The sequence below is a fragment of the Nannospalax galili genome, unplaced genomic scaffold (genome assembly GCF_000622305.1).
Source record: "Nannospalax galili isolate Female #2095 unplaced genomic scaffold, S.galili_v1.0 scaffold306, whole genome shotgun sequence".
Lineage (NCBI taxonomy): Eukaryota > Metazoa > Chordata > Mammalia > Rodentia > Spalacidae > Nannospalax > Nannospalax galili.
This window is the reverse complement of record NW_008354544.1, coordinates 1,110,480-1,130,820: the sequence shown is the minus strand read 5'-3', so window position 1 is coordinate 1,130,820 and position 20,341 is coordinate 1,110,480. Positions and strand designations below refer to the sequence as shown.

The 20,341-nt window shown below is 43.9% G+C and overlaps 1 protein-coding gene across 2 annotated transcripts in view; it reads left to right on the top strand.

The window, feature by feature from the left end:
- The window catches only part of Psat1 (phosphoserine aminotransferase 1), a 21,503-nt gene extending 2,059 nt beyond the window's left edge, over positions 1-19,444 (top strand). The window contains exons 2-9 of one of the 2 annotated variants that reach the window (XM_008851855.3): positions 501-561; positions 2,447-2,516; positions 6,046-6,251; positions 7,195-7,367; positions 10,255-10,424; positions 12,653-12,781; positions 17,450-17,587; positions 18,369-19,444. In XM_008851855.3, the coding sequence (XP_008850077.1) occupies positions 501-561; positions 2,447-2,516; positions 6,046-6,251; positions 7,195-7,367; positions 10,255-10,424; positions 12,653-12,781; positions 17,450-17,587; positions 18,369-18,474 (1,053 nt within the window). In that variant the 3' untranslated portion in view covers positions 18,475-19,444. The remainder of the gene's footprint in view (positions 1-500; positions 562-2,446; positions 2,517-6,045; positions 6,252-7,194; positions 7,368-10,254; positions 10,425-12,652; positions 12,782-17,449; positions 17,588-18,368) is intronic. The other variant, XM_029555407.1, reaches the window with a different exon arrangement.
- The last annotated feature ends 897 nt before the right edge of the window (positions 19,445-20,341 follow it).

The window sequence follows — 20,341 nt, the reverse complement described above, 5'->3', positions numbered from 1 at the left end:
TTATTTTGATATATCACAGTGAAAGATTTATCGTCCTCTTTTTTTTTTTTTTTTTTTTTTTTTTTTTAAAAAAAAAAAAAAAAAAAAAAAAAGAATTAGGAACTAACTTGTTTTTATGCTTTGGGCATAACTGCCTTTTGTTACTGTTGGTCCCTGAACTGAGAACTTATATATCTTAATACGTTAGCCTTAGGGAGAGTGGTAAATGAGATTTGTAGAGGGAACACTTTCTAGGGAATTGATAAATTCATGCCTTTGAAAAAGTACTTTGAATCAATCAAGCATGTTGCCCAATATCAGGCTCAACTTGTGTGTAAGCTATTATCAGTAGGGTTCTCTGGGAAGGGGAGGGGAGAGGCTTGGTTGTGTGGGGGAACAGAAGACTGGGCAGCTCCTAGGCATAAGCCTAGCCAGCTGACCTTCCCTCCTCTTTCTGGATGGGTGTGCAGAGGGAGAGTTGCAGTGTCTTGAAATCATCTTACTTTCTTTTATTTTTCTAGGTATTGTTAGAGATACAAAAACAGTTACTAGACTACAAAGGACTTGGCATTAGTGTTCTTGGTAAGATTTACTTTTGGGTTCTGTGACTATCCCAGTTTGAAAGAGAAAGAAAAAAAAAAAAGGCTCAAGCCCAGACTTGACTTGGGCATGGTCTCCCTCTAGGCAGCTGTGTGCACATTTAACTTTGATAACTTGGGTTGCATGTTGCTGGAGTGAAGTTTGCACACAATGTAAGTGATGGTGAGCTCACGGGGTCGTTATCGTTTTTTTCCAGTGACAAGATGTGAGATTGGCAGATACTGTACATTTGCATAACAGTAGTACCAAGGATCTATAATATTGTTTCACATTTAACTTATGGCTTTTGTTATGCTTAAATACAAACTCGTTAATGTTTGAAAGTTCACAAACTCTATGAAGAGTTTGCTCATTAAGTTTCATTATTAAATTTCTCTCATTATTGTTTAGGAAGAGAACCCCCAAGTTCTAAAATTTACTTTTCTATATTTATTTTGAAAGTTCCAAAGGTTGCACTGTATGAAGGGACTATATAGGTTTTTTACTAGTTTTAGAACATACATTTTGATTTCTTTCCTTTTTTCTTTTTTGCTGTTTGCTTTTTTTTTAAGGACAGATGTAATTCACTTAATTTTTTCTCATATAAAAACCGTATGTAGTAGCCGTAGCTGGAGTCTGGGTCCTCCACACAGAGACTTTGGTGATGGTTTTTACCATGTTTGGTGAATACCTAATAGGGAGATGTGGTAAATAGGGTCTTTTTCCAGAGATCAGGGGCAGAGATCAGGGTATCGGAGATGGTATCAGAGGTGTCCTTGGTAAAGTTGCCCCTGGCTGATGTGTAGCAGTCGTCAGTACTGCATCAGCAGCACCTTCTTGGGCACAGGAGCAGAGATGATGCCAGTACCTCTGGGGGTAGGGATGAAGCAGACCAGCACAGAGCCGCGGTGGCCTGTCGCCTTGCGTGGGATGGTGTGGGACTTGCCAATCTTGTTTCCCCAGTAGCCTCTACACAGGAACAAGGGAAAGCTTGGCCAAGATAATGGCCCCGTGGATGGCAATGGCTACTTCCTTGGAGCACTTAACACCCAGACCAAAGTGATTATAGTAGTCCCCAACGGTGACAAAAGCCTTGAACCTGGCAGGCTCTCCAGTCCCAGTCTCCTGCACTGGCATGATCTTTAAAACCTCATCCTTAAGGAATGTTCCCAGGCACAAGTCAGTAATCTCAGATTCCTTAATGGGTAGGGAGAACAGGTAGATCTCCAGGGATGTATTCTTCATATCCTTGACCAGGTGGCCCAACTTTCCTCAATAAGCCCCAACCGTGACCTTGGAGACTGCTGCTGAATCCTCTGGCGGTGTCTCAGCAGTCCGGTCCCATGGTGTGTTGTGTCCGTGGCTCTTCACCACCCCCCACCCCCGCTTTCCTGCTGCGCCAGGCCCTCCTGTACCTCCTACTGAACTGCACAATCTGGCATTCAGTGGTTTCCCTAGGGAGAAGCTGCTGGGTTTTTTTTTTTTTGAGACTAAGTTACTATTAGGGTGGGCTGGCCTTCAAATTAAGATCCTGCCTCAGCCTTCTAAGTTCTAGGATTTGGCGATTACAAATGTATGCCACTATTCCAACTTAGATTTCTGTGTGTCTTTTGTTTGGGAGAAAAAGATAGTTCAGAACTTAGTGTGAACCTAATGATGAATAAATGGCTTGTTAATTGAATGTGATACTTGAAAAAATCATTGTGCTGTGACTAAGACTGAAATGCTCCCAGCTTCAAAATCAGTGTGGCTTGTCCGTCATTAAGTAGCCCGTGCCTCGATTTGAACTCAGAGCATTTCCTTTTACTATTTTCTAGTGTCATAGGTATTTCTGTTCTTTGGGCTTGAACTAGAACTTTTTCTTGTTTCTGTTTCTTTGCTTCCACAGAAATGAGTCACAGATCTTCAGATTTTGCCAAGATTATTAACAACACAGAGAATCTTGTGAGAGAATTGCTGTAAGTTTTGAAAAAGACCAAATTGTGTTAGTTTCCCTTGATACAGTATCTGTTACATTATTTTCTATACTACGTTCTTTATTCAGAGTAGTCCATGAAAATCTTCTCAAGCTTCTCTCAAATTCATTAACACAAAATGCTTTTTATTTGTTATGCTGCCTACAGTTACATGATTATTTTTATTTTATGTGACATTTCTTTTTTTAAAATATTTTACTATTTTTGTTTTATGTGTATGCGTGTATTGCCTGGATGTAGGTAAGTGCACTTGTGTCATGCAATGCCTATGGAGGACAGAAGAGGCCACCGGATCCCCTGGAACTGGAGTTACGGACAATTGTTAGCTGCCATGTGGGTGCTGAGATTTGAACCCAGGTCTTCTGCAAGAACAACCAGTGTTCTTAACCATTGAGCCATCTCTCTAGCCCCTTTATGTGACATTTCTAAAGATGACAATTAATTGTATCTAGGACAGGTTTTTCATGGGCAGGGCAGATTAACTGGCTTGAAAGGGATTTCAGTGACAAAAAAATGGTCACCTTTGTCAGCGTAATTAACTGTAATCTGGTCCAGGGACCCTTGAGTCACCTGGCTGGGGCATTAAAATTCAGGGCCCCTCAGGGCCCCTGAATCAAAATTCCTGGAAAAACTGTTTTTAAAACTTTTTTACTTGCGTAAGTGTACCAACAGTGTGCCTGGTGTCTACAGAGACCAGAAGAGGGTGTTGAACTCCCTGGAATGGGAGTTAAGGACAGTGTTAGCTGACATGTGCGTCCTGACAACTGAACCCAATCCTCTGGCAGAGTAATAAGTGCTCTTAATCATTGAACCATCTCTCTCCAGAGCTGCCCCTCTCCCTTCACCCTCTCTTCCCCTGCAACTGTATTTTTAACACGCTCTTCTGGGAGTTTTAAGAATTCTGGGGCCAGTGAAATGGCTCAGCAAGTAAAAGTACTTGTCACATAAACCTGACAACCTGACTTCAGTCTTTGGATTCTATGGTCTGGAGAACCCATCAGAATTTGCCTCTGACTTCCTATCTGACTTCATGGCACATGCAAGTTCACACTCACACATCCATATTTTACACACATACACACAACACACACACACACTGATAATAACTGGGAGACCCTGTCTCATGACTAAAAAAAAAAAAATAGTAATAATAATTTAAGGGGTTGGAGAGATGGCTCAGTGGTTAAGAGCACTGGCTGCTCTTACAGAGGACCTGGGTTTACTGCCCAGCACCTACATGGTGGCTAACAAGCATCTGTAACTCCAGTTCCAGGGGATCTGACAGCTTCTTCTGGACTTAGCAGGCATTGTGTACCTTGTGTACTTAGCAGGCATATGTAGGTGTATTTAAATACATGTAGGTAAAACACCTATACACATGAAGTAAACATTTTTAAAGTTAAATAATTCAGAATACCAGACTCTGGTGCTGAGATAGCCTCAGGCTAGCTGCCCTGCCTTCCAACCGACGTGGCATCTTGTGCTCAAACAGATGGGTGTTCAAAGGGGAGGCTGCACATAGTATGAACATGACCATGTAAACATATCACTGTGAGATCAAATTAGGTTTTATTTTCTGCGTTACATAAATGATACACATTTACATTTAAGTTCAGAAATAAACTGCAAATTAACCTGAAATTCACTCTAACTCCACTGGTCAAGATAATCATTTATTGTTTAGGGTTGGCCTTTATGTCATTTCGTTACTTAAATTGAAATTCTCTTATTTTTCATAACTTTTGTCATTTATTTATTTTATGGTTTCATAGATCAAACCCAGAGCTTCCCACATTCTAGGCAAGTGTTGTACCACTGAGTTACATCCCCAGCCCAACCTTGTCTTATTTTTATTTTGTTAGTGGTGCTGGGAACTGAACCCAGAACACATGGTAGGAAAACACTGTAGCACTGAGCTACATTCCTTAGTCCCTGAACTTTGCCTTAAAAATATTTTTTTTGTATCTTTTTGAAAGAGTCTCCCTGTAGCCACAGCCAGCTGGTCTAGAACTCATTATGGAGACTAGGCTGGCCTCAGTCCCTGAACTCTGCCTTCCTAATTCTCTTGATAGATGATTAGATCAGGCGGCTAGGAAATGCTTTTGTGTGCTTTGAGTGAACTGGTGGTCATCTGCTGGGCTTGTCACATCCCTGTCTGCTCAGTGAGTGCTGTGCCACATTCATGGATCAGTACTGTCTTTAATGGGGCCGTATTTGGAACCCTAATCCAGGAGCTGTGACATTAACCACATGGTCAGTGCCTCTTCTGATTGGGATCCTGGTTTAATTTATGAGTCTATCTTGAGTAGGTTCCTGTCTTGTGCCCTTGCATGTGAGTACCATAAACGTGGAACTCTGATTTCTGCCAGTCCTTCCAGTTGCTAAGAACTTCGTGCTTGACCTCTCTTAACACCTGCCTGGCTGCTTATTACCTTATGAGTACTGAGTGGAGACCAGGTACAAGATATTTGTACAGTACCTGTTACCCATGTGTCTGCCACCCTGCCTGGCCCTTTATTGTTTATTTATACACCTGTACTGGAATCCTGTCCTCTGGACATTTATTCATAAACTCAGACTTTATTTATTTATTTATTATTTATTTAATTAATTTATTTAGAGACAGGGTCTCCTGTAGCCCCATCTGGCCTGAAACTCACTTTGTAGACCAGGCTAGACTTTATCTTACAGAGATCAACTTGCCTCTGCCTCCCAAGTGCTGAAATTAAAGGCGTACACGCCTATGCCCAGCTAAGCTCGGACTATTATAAAACTTGGGTCCATGACTTTGGTCCTCTGCAACCAATCTAAGCATCTTTTCCATCAAAATATTTTGTTATTAATATTGATATGTTTTAGGTATGTGCTTACTTGACTAGAGCTAAACCAGAATCAAGATGCCACCCAGTGACTGCCTGAGTCAGCATGGTACCTAATAGGAACTTTAAGGACTCGTGGTTCAGGTGAAGGGGCCCCATTCACTGGCTTAAGCAGAAATGGGAATATTTGCCTTCTATAACCAGAAAAGGATTTAGGAGCTCAGCTGATATTAGGATGGTGTTCCTAAGGAGGCTCTGCATGCCTGTTACAGGATTAGTTCCTATGGGTTTATTCTTTCACTTAATAAAAGAAGGTCATTCCCAGCCATTTGAGCAAAGATCTCAGAATCAGATCCATTTGGCCACCTTTGGTCATATGCTCATCTCCTGGAATTGGGGATGGCTACAGTTGAATTCTGTGGGCTAAACAGTGAGGGATGAGTCCCTGAAAGAAAGCAGGAATGGCTAAGAAGGAAGTGACCAGAGGCTTCCATGATAGTCCCCAGTAAATACTTTCTTGTTAAAGAAATGCATAGATCGAATAAATGGGCAAGGCAAGGAACAAAGTGGTAGTGACTTCACTGTGTTCCTTAGAGTGAGACTACCAAAGGTGTGGACTTATTAGAGAATTTCTCATTTGACATCTTTGACATGCGAATTTGTTATTTTCTGTCACTTGTATTTCTGCCCAGAGCTGTTCCCGACAACTACAAGGTGATCTTTGTGCAAGGAGGTGGGTCTGGCCAGTTTAGTGCTGTCCCCTTAAATCTGATTGGCCTGAAAGCTGGAAGGTGTGCCGACTACGTGGTGACTGGAGCTTGGTCAGCTAAGGCTGCGGAAGAAGCCAAGAAGTTTGGGACTGTGAATGTCGTCCACCCTAAGCTTTCAAGTTATACAAGTAAGTTCTGGGAGCTGTGCTGGTGGCAGGATGCTGGCTGACCATTACCCTGGGCAGTTCATCAGTTCTTATTATTCACCCCTCAAATCAGTGGTTAATGATACCATTTAGATTGGGTGGCTATGGTGGTAAAAGGCTACTAACTCTGTTTCTGCAGAGTAATGATAGTTTTGCTTAGCGAAAAAGCCCAGGGGTCAGGCGGGTTTGGTGCTGGGTACAGTTAAGTCAGTGGGGCTGCCATATGCTAGTGTCTCTGCTTCTATCACAGTGAACTGTAGTCAGGAAAATTGCCCCCTTTCTAGGAAGATGGCTACGGTTGCTCCTGATTATGTATTCTCCCAAGTTTCACTGCTCTTTATGGAGCATCCCAGTAACACTGTCCTGTCCCACAAGCCCTGCTGTGACTCAGCCAGTGCTTCTGCTTTACTCACATCTTACTGCTGGGGATGTGGATTTATTATTGGCTTCATTGCAACCACAGGGACCCAGAGTGGGTGAGCTCTGGGGTCCTAAAAAGAAACTGCCAGACATTGAATATGTCTGGGGTAGATGGATGGATACCTAATGACAAGAAAAACCTGAAATAACCTCTGTGCCTTTTCTTTGTATATAACCATAGCTGGTGTGATACTCTTTGATGTAGTACAGGCTAGATTTGAACTCACAGTGGTCCTCTTGCCTTGGCCTTCCAAGTGCCGGGATTGTAGGTATGCTTGGACCCTTCATTTGAAGGTTATTTGTACTTAGTAAATTGAAAGGGTGCGATAGATCTTCCTTGGTTGTTAGTGATGATGGTGAGGGAAAGTCAAGTAGGTGCTTGAATGACTGGTGAAGTGCTTTGGAGGTTTTTACCTTAGGGATAACTGTTACCATTCTTCTTGGTGGAGCTCATCTACATAAGAAAAAGAGAAGCATTCATAACCTCAGACTTGTCCTCTGATAGAAATTCCAGACCCAAGCACCTGGAACCTCAATCCGGAAGCCTCCTATGTATACTTCTGTGCAAATGAGACCGTGCATGGGGTGGAGTTTGATTTCATACCTGACGTCAAGGGAGCAGTTCTGGTTTGTGACATGTCCTCAAACTTCTTATCCAGACCAGTGGATGTTTCCAAGGTAGTATTTGAAAGAGCTGGGTTGGGGAACCAATGACTGTCTCTTCATGGTATTTTGATACATATGCCAACAGGAAAGGCCATGGGGAGTCTGGGGCTGGCAGAGGCCCTGAAGTGAGGGTAGATATCAGTGAGCATGCTGACAGCTACTTATTACTAAGTCTAGGGTAATGTTCACTCCATGGCTATATGCCAGACCTTGGGGAGCTTGCCCACCTTTGGGAGTGACTCTGGGAAACTTTTAGGCTAACATGCAGGGAGTGGTAAGCTGAATCCAAGGTCATATGCAGGTTACCAAGCTCTGGAAACTCACTGAAAGACACCCCTTCCCCCTCCATGCCTTTACCTGCCTCAGTTCTAAAAGTTCCAGAAGTTCTCCAATAGCACATATGGACTTTGAGTGGCCCCGAGGCTGGGTGGCACTGCATCAGGTACACGCAACAAGAGGGGTCTGCAAAGAACTGAAAAACAACATCCAAACCAACCAAATGACAGTCTGCCTCTTTAAAAAACATCTTTATTTGTGTGTGTGTGTATGTGAGAGAGTGATATGTATGATTGTATATGTGGGTGTGCCTGTTATGGCGAATGTATAGATGTCAAAGTATGGAGCTGGTTCTCTCTGTCCACCTTTACATGGGTTCTGGGGGTGGAAATCAGGTTGCCAAGCTTGAACAGTGAGCATCATTGCCTGATGAGTCATCTTGCTATGCGGCCGTCACCTCTATCCATCTCCAAGGACTTTCTCAGTTCTTTGGGCTGAAACTTTGTACCCATTAAAATGTCACATCACTAGCCTTTGCCAGCTACCATTTAACCTTATGAATTTGATTACTCTAGGGCCCTCCTATATGCAGAATATTTGTCTTTTAGCGCTTGGCTTAATTCGCTAATGTCTTCAGGGTTCATGCTGAAGCATATGTCAGAACTTCAATTTTAAGACTAAGTAATATTCCATTAGGTAGATTTACCATATTTGGCTTATAGTCACTCCCTCTTATTTATTATTTATTTATTTATCTGTTTATTCATGTTTAGATGGGGTCTCCCTGTAGCCCCAGATGTCCTGGAACTCACTGTGTAGACCAGGCTGGCCTTGAACTCACAGAGATTTGCCTGCCTCTGCTTCCCAAGTGCTGGGATTAAAGGTGTGCACCACTATTCCCCCCACCTTTTTTTTTTTTTTAAGACAGGGTCTCATTGTGCAGCTCTGCCTAGCCTGGCCTCAAACTTGAAATTGTCCTGTCTCTCCCTCCATGTGCTGGATTGCAGCTGTGCACCACCAGACTTGTTGCTATCATCTGTTTTTTATCATCATCACACATGACCCGCTCTAAACCATGTCAGTTGTAGATCATATGCCTCCACTTGACTTCCTAAGGGTTTTATGGAGTGGCATAGGAGGGGGTCTGTATCCTGTATAGCAAAATTTCCTCAAGTATCTTTAAATATCTATTATATTCTACAATTCCTTCTCAGGCAGCTTGTCCCACTCCTTGTTTGTTTGCAGCCATTCTTCACAGCATCTTCTGACTCTCTAAATAGACGTTTGTATAAATAAATTTGTTTGCTTGTTTGTTTTTGAGACAGGCTCTCCCTATAGCCCCAGTTGGCCTGAAATTTGTTATACAGTCCAGGCTAGCCTCACTCTCACAGATTTGCCAGCCTTTACTTCTCATATGCTGGAATTAAAGGCATGTGCCACCATACCCAGACTTTGGCTTAAAATTTTTAAAGTTTGCATTTTAATAATTTTAGATATTTAATTAAAATATGTAATTAAGGGGCTGAAGAGATGGCTCAGTGGTTAAGAGCACTGACTGCTCTTGCAGAGGACCCGGGTTCGATTCCCAGCACCCACATGGTGGCTACGAACCGTCCTTAACTCCAGTTCCAGGGGAATCTGAAGCCCTCTTCTGACCTCCACAGCATTGCACAACATGGGTGCACTCACATACATGCAGGCAACACACTCATACACATAAAATAAAAGTAAATAAAATATTTTTTAAAATGTAATTAAAATTTTATTTAAAGTTATGCCAACATTAAAAATTGTATGAATACATTTTCTAGATTAAAATGCTGTATTTTGAGGCTGGAGAATGGTTCAGTGGTTAAGAAGACCTAATGCTTTTGCAGAGGGCCCAAGTTTGGTTCCCTGGTACCCATATGTCATGGTCCTAACCCTAGTTTGGGAGTTTCTGATGCCCTCTTCTGGCCTCTGTGGGCTCTGTACACATGTGGTGCCCATACATACATGGAGGCAAAATACTCATACACATAAAATAAAAATGTGTCTTTAAATTTAAAAAAAGTTTTCATTTTGATTGCCAAAAGATTGGGAGGCCCCATCTTTCATTTGTTTATTTTGCAAAGCTGGCATAAAGCCAAGACTTTGTAGGTTATAAACGTGCTGTATTACTGTGCTACATACCCAACCCACAGGGCCTATTTTATCTGCTATCTTGTAGCCCAGGCCAGCTTTGAACTCACTATGAAGCCGAGGCTGACCTTAAACTGCTGATCCTCTTGCCTTCATCTCCCAAGTGCCAAGATTACGTGTATGCACCACCACTCCTGGCTCAGAGGGCCAGTTTAAGACCAGTTTGGAAGAAGCATGAATCAATCCCAGGGCTTCACAGTGCTGAGCATGGGCTACCTCTTCCTGGTGAGGGCTGGACCTTGAGTCTTAGTGTTCCAAGTGCGACTTCTCTGTTCTGAGTATGTTATAGTTCGGCATGTACCTAATCAGAAATAGGTCACTTGCTTAAAAAAACAAACAAACAAACAACAAAAAAACCAGCTTAGGGAAGAGATTGGGAAGTTGGCCTGCATTGCTTAGGAATAACCACAACTGCTCTAAAACAGCTTTTTTCTGTTTTCAGTTTGGTGTGATTTTTGCTGGTGCTCAGAAGAACGTTGGCTCTGCTGGGGTTACGGTGGTGATTGTACGTGATGACCTGCTGGGGTTTGCCCTCAGAGAGTGTCCTTCAGTTCTAGAGTACAAAGTGCAGGCTGGAAACAACTCTTTGTACAACACGCCTCCATGCTTCAGGTAACTGGGTGCTGCCCCCTGTCACTAGAGTGGAGGTAAAGTAGAGCATGCTTCATTAGCCATAGGTCCGAGAGTCCCAAACACCTTGTCAGCTCTCTTTGTCCGACTTGACTTCTGACCCTCTAGTCGCTGTTTGGTCAGTTCCTTTGCTGCCCTTTTAGCAGAGATGACAGCTTTGTTTTTTTTGCTTGATCTTGATAATTCGCGAGTGCCGACTGTTGACCATTAACCCACAAGCTCTCTGTAGAAAAACTGCTGTGGCCTGTACCTCAGACAAACAACACAGCTTTCCAGAAGGAACAGTGTGGGGCGCTTCCATCTGGGTCAGCCCTCGCGCGGCCTTGGCTCCTTCTCTTCCTCACCTATAGAAAAATGCCTCCTCTGTACAAGAAAGAGAGGAGTCTGAAGTTAAAATTCAGTTGGAAATTTCCCCTGGGTTTCTGTGTCACTCATAGGCTACAGAGCAATCTCCCATGTACCACTTTGCTCTGGAATAGAGTGTTCTGGGGTTAACTCTTCTGATTACCCCTAAGCCTCACTTTTAGACCTGGACTGAACATATATTTAAGATGCATGTTGGCCTGGGGCTGGGCTGAGGCTGTGTTCTGTCCTCCACTACCCTGTTTACCTCTGGGCTTTCTAGGCATGGGGAAGAAAGTGGGAAAGCAGGGTGATGAAGGTACCATTGGGTACCTCAAGGGCAGGAGCAGTTGAGGTATGGGGAACAAGGGGGCCAACCTTACCTGTTAGAAGGTAGAGCCGCACACCTGCCTCACAGCTGAGTCTTTCAGGGGGAAGCCAAGGCCACCATTGCCTTTAGACAGAGAAGGTGGAGACCCATGTGGTGTGCTTGCCTATAATTCCAGCACTTAGGAGGTAGAGTCAGGGGGATTAACATTGGGCTACATAGTGAGACCACTACATAGTGAGACCATGTCTCAAAAAATTAAAAAATCTGAGAAGGTGGGAGGAGACCGGAATGAGGACTGTCTTGGAAATGTGCCTGAAGGCCAAGAGAAGCAGGATGACAGTGCACCTTTGGGCACCTTCTCTAAGAGTTTTAAAGAAATAGATGAGCATGTTTTCATGCTGTTAATGTTACAATGAAAATCCCTTTGTGGGAGTAGTGAGAAAGGCCAGATGTCTAGTGAGAGGTGGAAAAGGGTAGACACAGAAGTCCACATACCAGCCTCTGGGCAGAGCCTCACCAGGCCGTGACCTGGGCCTTTTTGCTGTTCACTGGGATGGAAACTCTCTAGGGCTTCTCTGCCTGAGGAAGCTGCTGAATCAGAAATAAGGCAGAAAGGAGCAGTTTCTTCCTCAGACTGGAACAGTGGCAGTTGAGAACGCCTCAGTCTAAATGGTGAATAATTAGATTAAAACTGGGTAAATGCATAGACGGTGAAAGGTACTGAGTTAGTAGATGAATGAATTCTGACCACACTTCCCCTCTGAGGTTTCTTTGCTTTGTTGATAAGGCAAAAGAAGAAAAGTTTGTGTGGTTCAGTGAGGCTGAGACTTGGGGATAACCATGAGTCTATGACCTGAAATACTTTAACTTCATTGTAGTGTTGTAACATTTGAGGTTCTCCCCCGAGAACCATCTCATTCCCAGTGGTAAACTCAGCGCTTACATTCCCATGATGACTGGTCCTGTGTGGTATGTCTGGACTGTGATAGGGTCCATGATGTCAATCACTGTGTTACACTGCCTCTGCGAGGTGGGAGGCATTGAGTTGGGGCTGTGGGATAGAAAAGGCAAACAATATGAACTGCCATGCCTCCAGGACTAGAGTCTAAAACACAGGTGCACAGAGGTTTAAAATAAAGGAGTGGATGGTAAAAAACTATGTGGATTGTATGAGCAAGAGACTGGGGTTTTAAGAAATGAAGAGTTAACTTGGGGGTTGGAGGTGAGGGGTGGAGAGAGGGTTTGATAAGCCTTATGGAGACAGGGAAGTGTGGTCCTAGAGTCATGGAATGTTTGCAGAGGGCTTAGAGGGACTGGTGTGGCATCATTGAGGTGCCCTGTATAGCCACTTGAGAATGCCCTGTGGGATAGAACTGGATTGTCCTAGCTCTTGCTTCATGGCATGCTCTTGCATGTAATCTTTTGTTTCTAAAAATGCTAAATGTCTTTCAGTGCAACTTAAACAGCCTTTTGCGTCTACGTCTTTCTACTTTTGCGAAGATGAGCTCAGTGGGTTTTTTGTTTGTGTTTGTTTTAGCGTCTACGTCATGGGGATGGTCTTAGAGTGGATTAAGAACAATGGTGGGGCAGCAGCCATGGAGAAGCTTAGCTCCATCAAATCCCAAATGATCTATAACATTATTGACAATTCTCAAGGATTCTACGTGTAAGTCAATGGATTTCATTTCACATTTTTCCTCTTGTGTATCTACCTTTTCCTAGGGCACTGACGTACTGCTGAGTGTGGATGGTTCTGAGCCTTATGAGCTGGGGGTGGAGGTAGGGAAGTTCTTCCCTACTGTACTGCAGCACAGGGATCCCAGGCTTTTGAGTCTATGTCCTCAAGAGCTCAGACATGGGGAAGACTGCATTGCTGACTGGGATAGGCTTCTCTACTCCCTCATCCCTGTGAGTCACTGGAAAACACTTGTAAGAAGCTATTAACTTTATTTAAGGGTTCCGGTTGGTCCCTCATGCTATAAACGCCAACTTTTGTCTCTTCCCCACTGTGTGTGTGTGTGTGTGTGTGTGTGTGTGTGTGTGTGTGTGTGTAGGCCGGAGGACAACCTCAAGCATCTTATTTGGGACAGAATTTCTTTATTTTTCACAGCTACGTTCACCAGGCTAGTTGTCCCATAAGCTCCTGGGGACTCTTGTGTCTCTGCCTCCTGTATTGCCTTAGCAGCACTGGAATTACAGGCGTGGGTTCTGGGGATTTGAATTCAGGTCCTCACACTTGGGCCATAAATACTTTCCCCACTGAGCCCTCTTCCTAGTCCTCTTCCTCCTCTGCCTCCTCTGTTCCAGGACAGATAACCCCATCCCTGGCCTAAAGTCTGAATGAGACTGATTGAGGCAGGACTGACTTAAATATTTTCATGACAAAGGGATATGTGGACATGTGTTTGATGGGTTACATCTGTGAGCTCTGTAGAAAATGCATGGATCTTATAGGAGCTTCTTGAGGCTGCCTTAATGAAGCATCCGTGAACTTGGTAGTTCTAAACAGCAGAAATTCTCCCCATTCTGGAGGCCAGAAATTCAAGATAAAGATGTTGGTTTTGCTTCCTCCAGAGACTCTAGGGAAGAATCCCCACCTTGTCTCTTTCAGATTGGTCCTGACTTGAGGCTGCATCGTTCTGGCCTTTATGCGGCCTTCTCCTTTCTTGTCTTTTCTATGTCTTATGAGGGTAGGTCATTAGGTTTAGGTCTCTCATTACACCCCAGGATACTCCAAGGATGATTTTTAAAAATTATTTTCTTTTTTTTTTGTTGTTGTTGTTTAAGACATGGTCCCACTGTGTGTTATTCTAGGCTGGCCTTGAATTTCTATGTAGTTCAGAGTAGCCTTGAACTTGTGATCCTCGTGGCTTCCCCTCCCAAGTCCTGGGCTTAGGCTGACATGGGCTGACATACTTAGCTGTACAAGATAATCTTGTCTCAAGATCATTACCATCACTTTGTCCACAGAGACCATTTTTCCAGCTAGTTCAAATTCATGAATTCTAGAGGATGGGACATGGACCCGTGTCCATTATCCAACCCACCACAGTGGCTTTGCACCATAATGGCAGATGGGAGGGCACCTAGGGGGTAGTGTCTGGGACTTAGAAACATCATAGATGGTAATGACATTTAATCTTCCCTTTTCTTCAAGGTGGGCACAGGTGTACATAGGTCACAGATGATGTAGTGTGCATGTATGTTTGTTTATACATCTAATTGGACAGATGCATATAAACATTTATATTCAGTCCTAAGCCAGGATCCTATTCTTAGTAGTTGTGATTCTTTGAAGTTTAGTCTATTGTAATAGATGTATCTGCTTGGCAGTAATTTGCACTCCTTCCATGGGCTACATGGAATAGAAACAAATGATGAAATTCTAACTTAGAGCTGTAGGTTTTATCCAAGACTTGCTAAATCCCTGTGGGTGAGGGAAAGGTGCATTCTTTGGACAGCTATACTAAGGCTGCCTCCACCTTTCCTCTGAGATGCTGTGCCTGTTCCACCTTTCCTCTGGGATGCTGTGCCTGTTCTACCTTTCCTCTGGGATGCTGTGCCTGCTCCACCTTTCCTCTGGGATGCTGTGCCTGCTCCACCTTTCCTCTGGGATGCTGTGCCTGCTCTTGTGTGCTTCTCCTCTGCAGCTGCCCTCCAGCCAGGAACTGGGCTTCCAGGGGTGTACCACGATGCATGCCTTTTCCTGAATCCTAGGGATCTGAACTTAGATCTGGGATGCTGTGCCTGCTCCACCTTTCCTCTGGGATGCTGTGCCTGCTCTTGTGTGCTTCTCCTCTGCAGCTGCCCTCCAGCCAGGAACTGGGCTTCCAGGGGTGTACCACGATGCATGCCTTTTCCTGAATCCTAGGGATCTGAACTTAGAGCTTCATGCTTGCACAGCAGGCATAGGCCAACTGAGCTGCCTCCCCAGCCCTCATGTTGTTTTTTCATATTTTTATTTGCTTTGTTTTGTTTTTTTGAGGCAAGATCTCCTTATGTAGCCTTGGCTGGCCTAGAACTCACTATGTAGACCAGGCTGGTGTCAAACTCACAGAAATCTTCCTGCCTCTGCCTCCTGAGGGCTGGCAGTGCTGTGGGCTACTACAAATTTTAATTTTTAATGATGTGTAAATGTGTGTGTGGGGGGGGTTGTGCATATGCCTACATATGTCTACATATGCCTACATCTGGGGGAGTGCAGTGTCTACAGAAGAGGGCAACAGACCCCTGGAACTGAAGTTACAGCATTATGAACCACTGAAATGGGTACTGGGAACTCAGCTTGGATCCTCTGGAAGAGCAACACATGCTTTTAACCTCTTAGCACCCCCGCCTCCCCATGATTTTGTTAAGACACAAATCTATTATTGTGCAAACCCACTGCCTCTCATTACTCAAGGATCCAGTCTAGTTGCTGCAGAGCCTGTCTGCAGGCTCTCCCAGGGCCAGGCCCTGTGTGCCTCCCAGCCACCCCCACCAGGAGCCCAACATGCTGAGCTAATACTTGGCAGCCTCCTCCATGTATGAAGTCCTCTCCTCTGTTCCCCCTCCATGTATGCAGTCCTCTCCTCTGTTCCTCCTCCATGTATGCAGTCCTCTCCTCTTCCTCCTCCTCTTCTCCTCTCCTGACTTCCCACCAACACATGTCCTCTCCTCTGACACTTCTTAGCAGGATTACTTTCTTGGCACACTTGTCTCCACAATGGTCTATAGCTAACCACCCTCCTTACTTGGAACTGTAATTTCCCTTAGCCGTGTCTCCGTGGGAGAAACTGGTTCCTTTAATCTTTTTTCTTACTCCTGTACGAGGGACACATGGGCAGTCATGGGAGATGCATAATTTATTTGTTGAATGATGATTTAATCTTCAATTTTTAGCTTGTTTTATTTTATGTTTATGAGTGTATTGCCTTTATGTATGTATGTACACTTGTGCAATGTCCATGGAGGACAGAAGAGGGTGTTGGATCCCTTGGAACTACGGTTATGGAAGGTTGTTAGCTGCCATGTGAGTGCTGGGAACTGAACCCAGGTCTTCTGCAAGAGCAGCCAGTGCTCTTAACTGATAAGCCATCTCTCCAGCCTCTAGCTTTTTAGAAAAAACTATTTTATATCTATGAGTGTTTTGCCTGCTTGTATGAGCACCACTTATGTACCTGTGCCAGAATCCATTGGTTCTTCTAGACCTGGAATTATACATGGTTGTGAGTTGCCATATGGGTGTTGGGAACTGAAACTGGGTCCTTTGCAAGAACAGCCAGTGCTCTTAACTGCTGAGCCATCCCTCCAGTCCCTGATTTCTAGCTTTTATGATATGATTGTGGTATCCTCTGCTTTCATGACATGGTATGTAAATTGGGGGGTGAACTACAAGCAAAGATATTTGATTCTTCCTTTCCCTCCCTCCCTTCTGTCCTTTCTTTTTCTTCTCTCTTCCCTACCTTCTGTTTTTAGAGAGGGCCTTGCTACTTATCTCTGGCTGTCCTGATGCTCTGTGCTCCAGGCTGGTGTCCAGCTCACTGCAGTGGGCCACCTTGCCTAGCTCAGCCAGCCACTTTCTAAGTTAATTCCATTACTACACTGATTGTTCAGATGAGGAAGGTGAGCGCTACAGAGAAGTTCAATAACTGGTTCAAGGTCACACAGCTTGGAACTAGTACAAGGTGATGATGAGCCCTCTCAAAACTGCTGCTCATTATTTCCAAGTCTTCAGCCACCATGAGTCCAAGTTGTTACTCCTCTGCAGCCTTGCAGCTAGAGGAGCTGTGTGCCTGTGCTGTGTGACTGTTGTGTGTTGGAAGCTGTGCATATTGTACAGCTGAACTGTCAGGAGAGTGTGAAACAAAAACATTGCTATTAATAGTTTTCAGGTGGAGAGACTGTTACAGACGTTATACAAGTCATAGACTGACAAGCCCTTGTGCATGTGCATGAGTCTGTTAAATTGTAGCAGACTGGGTAAATTGTAATGTCCCGGGGAAAGCTTTCTTGTCTCCTGCTTGCATCTAGATATTTATTTACTTATCCATTTATTTACTTATTTTTGAGGCCATCTCATTTAGCCTAGCCTGGCCTTATAATTGATATGTAGACAAAGATGACCTTGAACCCTGATTCTCCTGCCTGTCCCTCCTGAGTGCTAGGATTATAAGTGTGCACTACCACTCCTGGTTTTATGTAGTTCTGGGAGTGGAATCCGGGCTTCGTGCATGTTAACACTATCAACTGAGCACCAGCCTCAGGCCTAGATAATGCTTAAAAACCTACAGATTTGTTAATGATGTCTTACGCCTTTTAGAGATGGAGCTAGAATAATAAGCATGTTTTTCAGATGTCCAGTGGAGCGCCAAAATAGAAGCAAGATGAATATTCCATTCCGCATTGGCAATGTCAAAGGCGATGAAGCTTTAGAAAAGCGATTTCTTGATAAGGCAGTGGAACTCAACATGATCTCCTTGAAAGGGCACAGGTAACATACCTCTGGTCTCCAAGTCTGTGAAAGGAAGGATGAAGTGGATCTAGGAGCTTGGAACAGCTCAGCCTGGACTGCTGGGGAACAGTCACAGTCCCTGGCTTGGTCACAGTACAACTTCTATGGAGTTTTGTTAGCATTGAAAATGTCTTACCCTGCTCTCATGGCACCAAACCTCTGATGGCATCGGGCACTCTGCCCTGGTGTTAGAGCATCACTGGGCTGACCATGAGATCCCCCGCCTTGGCGCTGTTGCACAGCCTTTCCGGTGGCATGCCAGGAGCCCCCAGTCCACCCTCTGCATCCGCCTTTTCTCCCCCCATTTATTTTTTTTTCTTTATTGAAAGTGGATAGTTTGGATATGATCAAAGTCCAATGTATACATGTCACAGTGAAACCCATTAGTTTCTAAAATTAATATGCTAATGAGCACAATAAAAATATGACTAGAGTGAGGTGACCCAGTGTGAGCATGATGGACCTTCACTGCACAAGGGAGACTTTCCTAATGATAGAAGTGGAAGCTTGGTACCGTCTCTTGGGGCTGGTTTTCAGGTGGGAAGTTGGGCATCCTGATTTCAGGTGCTGCAACTCCTAGGAGACGTGATTAGTGAAAGTTGTGTTATGTTAAATTAGATGTATTTTAATTTTTACTTTTCTTCTGTGGTGCTGAAGATTGAACCCAGGGCCTTATACATGAAAGGCAAGTGCTTTAACATTGATCTGCCTCCTCTGCCTGGTTTTCTTGGCCTTAATGGTTGGGGCTTTGTTGTTCTAGGTCAGTGGGAGGTATCCGTGCTTCTCTCTATAATGCTGTCACAACTGAAGATGTTGAGAAGTTGGCTGCCTTCATGAAAAATTTTTTGGAGATGCATCAGCTATGAACGTGTCTTAAGTACCTGCACTCTGCTCTTGAACAGCATGCAGAGTAGAGTAACTTGGAATTGGCGACAAAAACTTAACACACGGTATTTTCTAAATACGTACTTATGCAGATTCTTCTTTTTTCAAAGAGTAACAGCTAAACATCCAGAACTCGGCAGAGCTGATGAGACGACCAGCTGATGGCCACCTTAATTTTGACTTGAACTGGAAGGATTTAAAAAAATCTTCCTATTGCCTTTCTAATGAATTCAGCTTATTTTGTCTTTGCTGCTATTTGTCTAGGTGGATACTTGCCTTGGAACTTGTTCTGCCAGCTCCAATTAGTTATTTCTAGAGTCACAGGGACCTAGCACATGGTGGTTGGGAAGGTCCTTAATTCTGAATCTAGATAGCAGTGAGTCTCCCGGGTTCTACAGCTAGTTGGTTAAAGGCAATAGTGACCCTTGTGAGCATTTTGAAGTTCAAGCAAAAAGGAAAATTATAGATCTTTATACTGCTACTCTCCTAAACAGATGAAAGTGACCTACAATATAAATACTTATATAGCAGGCCTGTTTTTAACTCCATATGGTTTTTATCCATGTGTTTATATTTTTAATGAAACACTACTGTAAAGGCTTTTAGAGTTTGTTAAATCTGTGACCTTGTACATTACCACACTGCTAACAACAGTTGTACCCGCCCTCCCCACTTGGAAGCTGCTTCATGGAAAGGCTCTAGAGGTTACGTAATTCTCTTTTCTACTCCTTCCTACAGGTAGAAGAAATGGTTGGTTTGCTCTTTGTTTTTCAGTTATGTTGTTACACAAAAAAAGTGCATTTCATTCCTTGAACTGTGTTTGTGTGATTGCTTTTATAAAATTTGACCAGAGCAATACTGTATGATCCAGATCTTTGCTAAAGTCCTTGTTCATCTGTTAGTATTTTCTGTTGACTCTGTGAAGAACATTAAAGCCTTAAAACAGCTAAACCATTGTGGATGGATTCTTCTGCTTGTTTTGTGGATAAATATTTCTTTTAAATGTTCTGATGGGAAGGCAAGCATCTAAAAATAGCCTGTGATAAGGGTAATTTTGTTCAAGCAGAGGCGTCTTAGTTCTTGTGCAACTGTTTTCTACAGATTTCACCCAGTGTGCTTGTTTGCCACTTACTTTGAGAACAGACACAATTAGCAGAGCTCCTGCCAGCATAACTCACTGTGCAAAGTTTTGTGAACTCTGTCCCTGTTAGGCTGGAAGAAGGCCAGCAGAACAGTTTTGAGCTCTTCCCTTTTCGTTTGATCACACAAGGGCACATTGATTTCTTTCACTGATTTCTGGGCGCTGACTAGTTGGGTCTCCTGGTGACGTTTCAGCCTCCTAGACCTGGTTTGTGAAAGGATTGCAATAGCTTCCCCGCTCATTGCAGGATGTGTGTGTGTGTGTTTAAAACAAGGTCTTAAGGCAGGATGAGAAGAATCATCAGCATAATCCCTGTGGAATCCAACTAATGGCCAACAGGCAGTGGCAGTGCTGTCAGCCTCTTCCTCCTCAGTGTTTGCACACCCCGTTGTCTTCACGAGCCCCAGGTTTCTCAGATCTCTGCTTCTGCTCTCCTTGTCATGACTGGCTTTAGTAGCCTCATCTCTGCCCCATCCACCCCTCCTACCAGGCCGTTTGTTCTGACTTTGCGTTCTTTGTTGTTATGTGAATGGTCCCAGGCTTTTTAAGTCTGTCAGTCAGAGAGCTTCCTAGTATATGCCGTTGTTTCCTATGCTAATGGTTCTTGGGATATGGCATATATTTGCTCATGCCATGCTAAGCTTGGAGTTCCTGCCCTACTCAGACCACTCAGTAAGATGTCTTTAAGACCTGCCAGCCTCCTCACC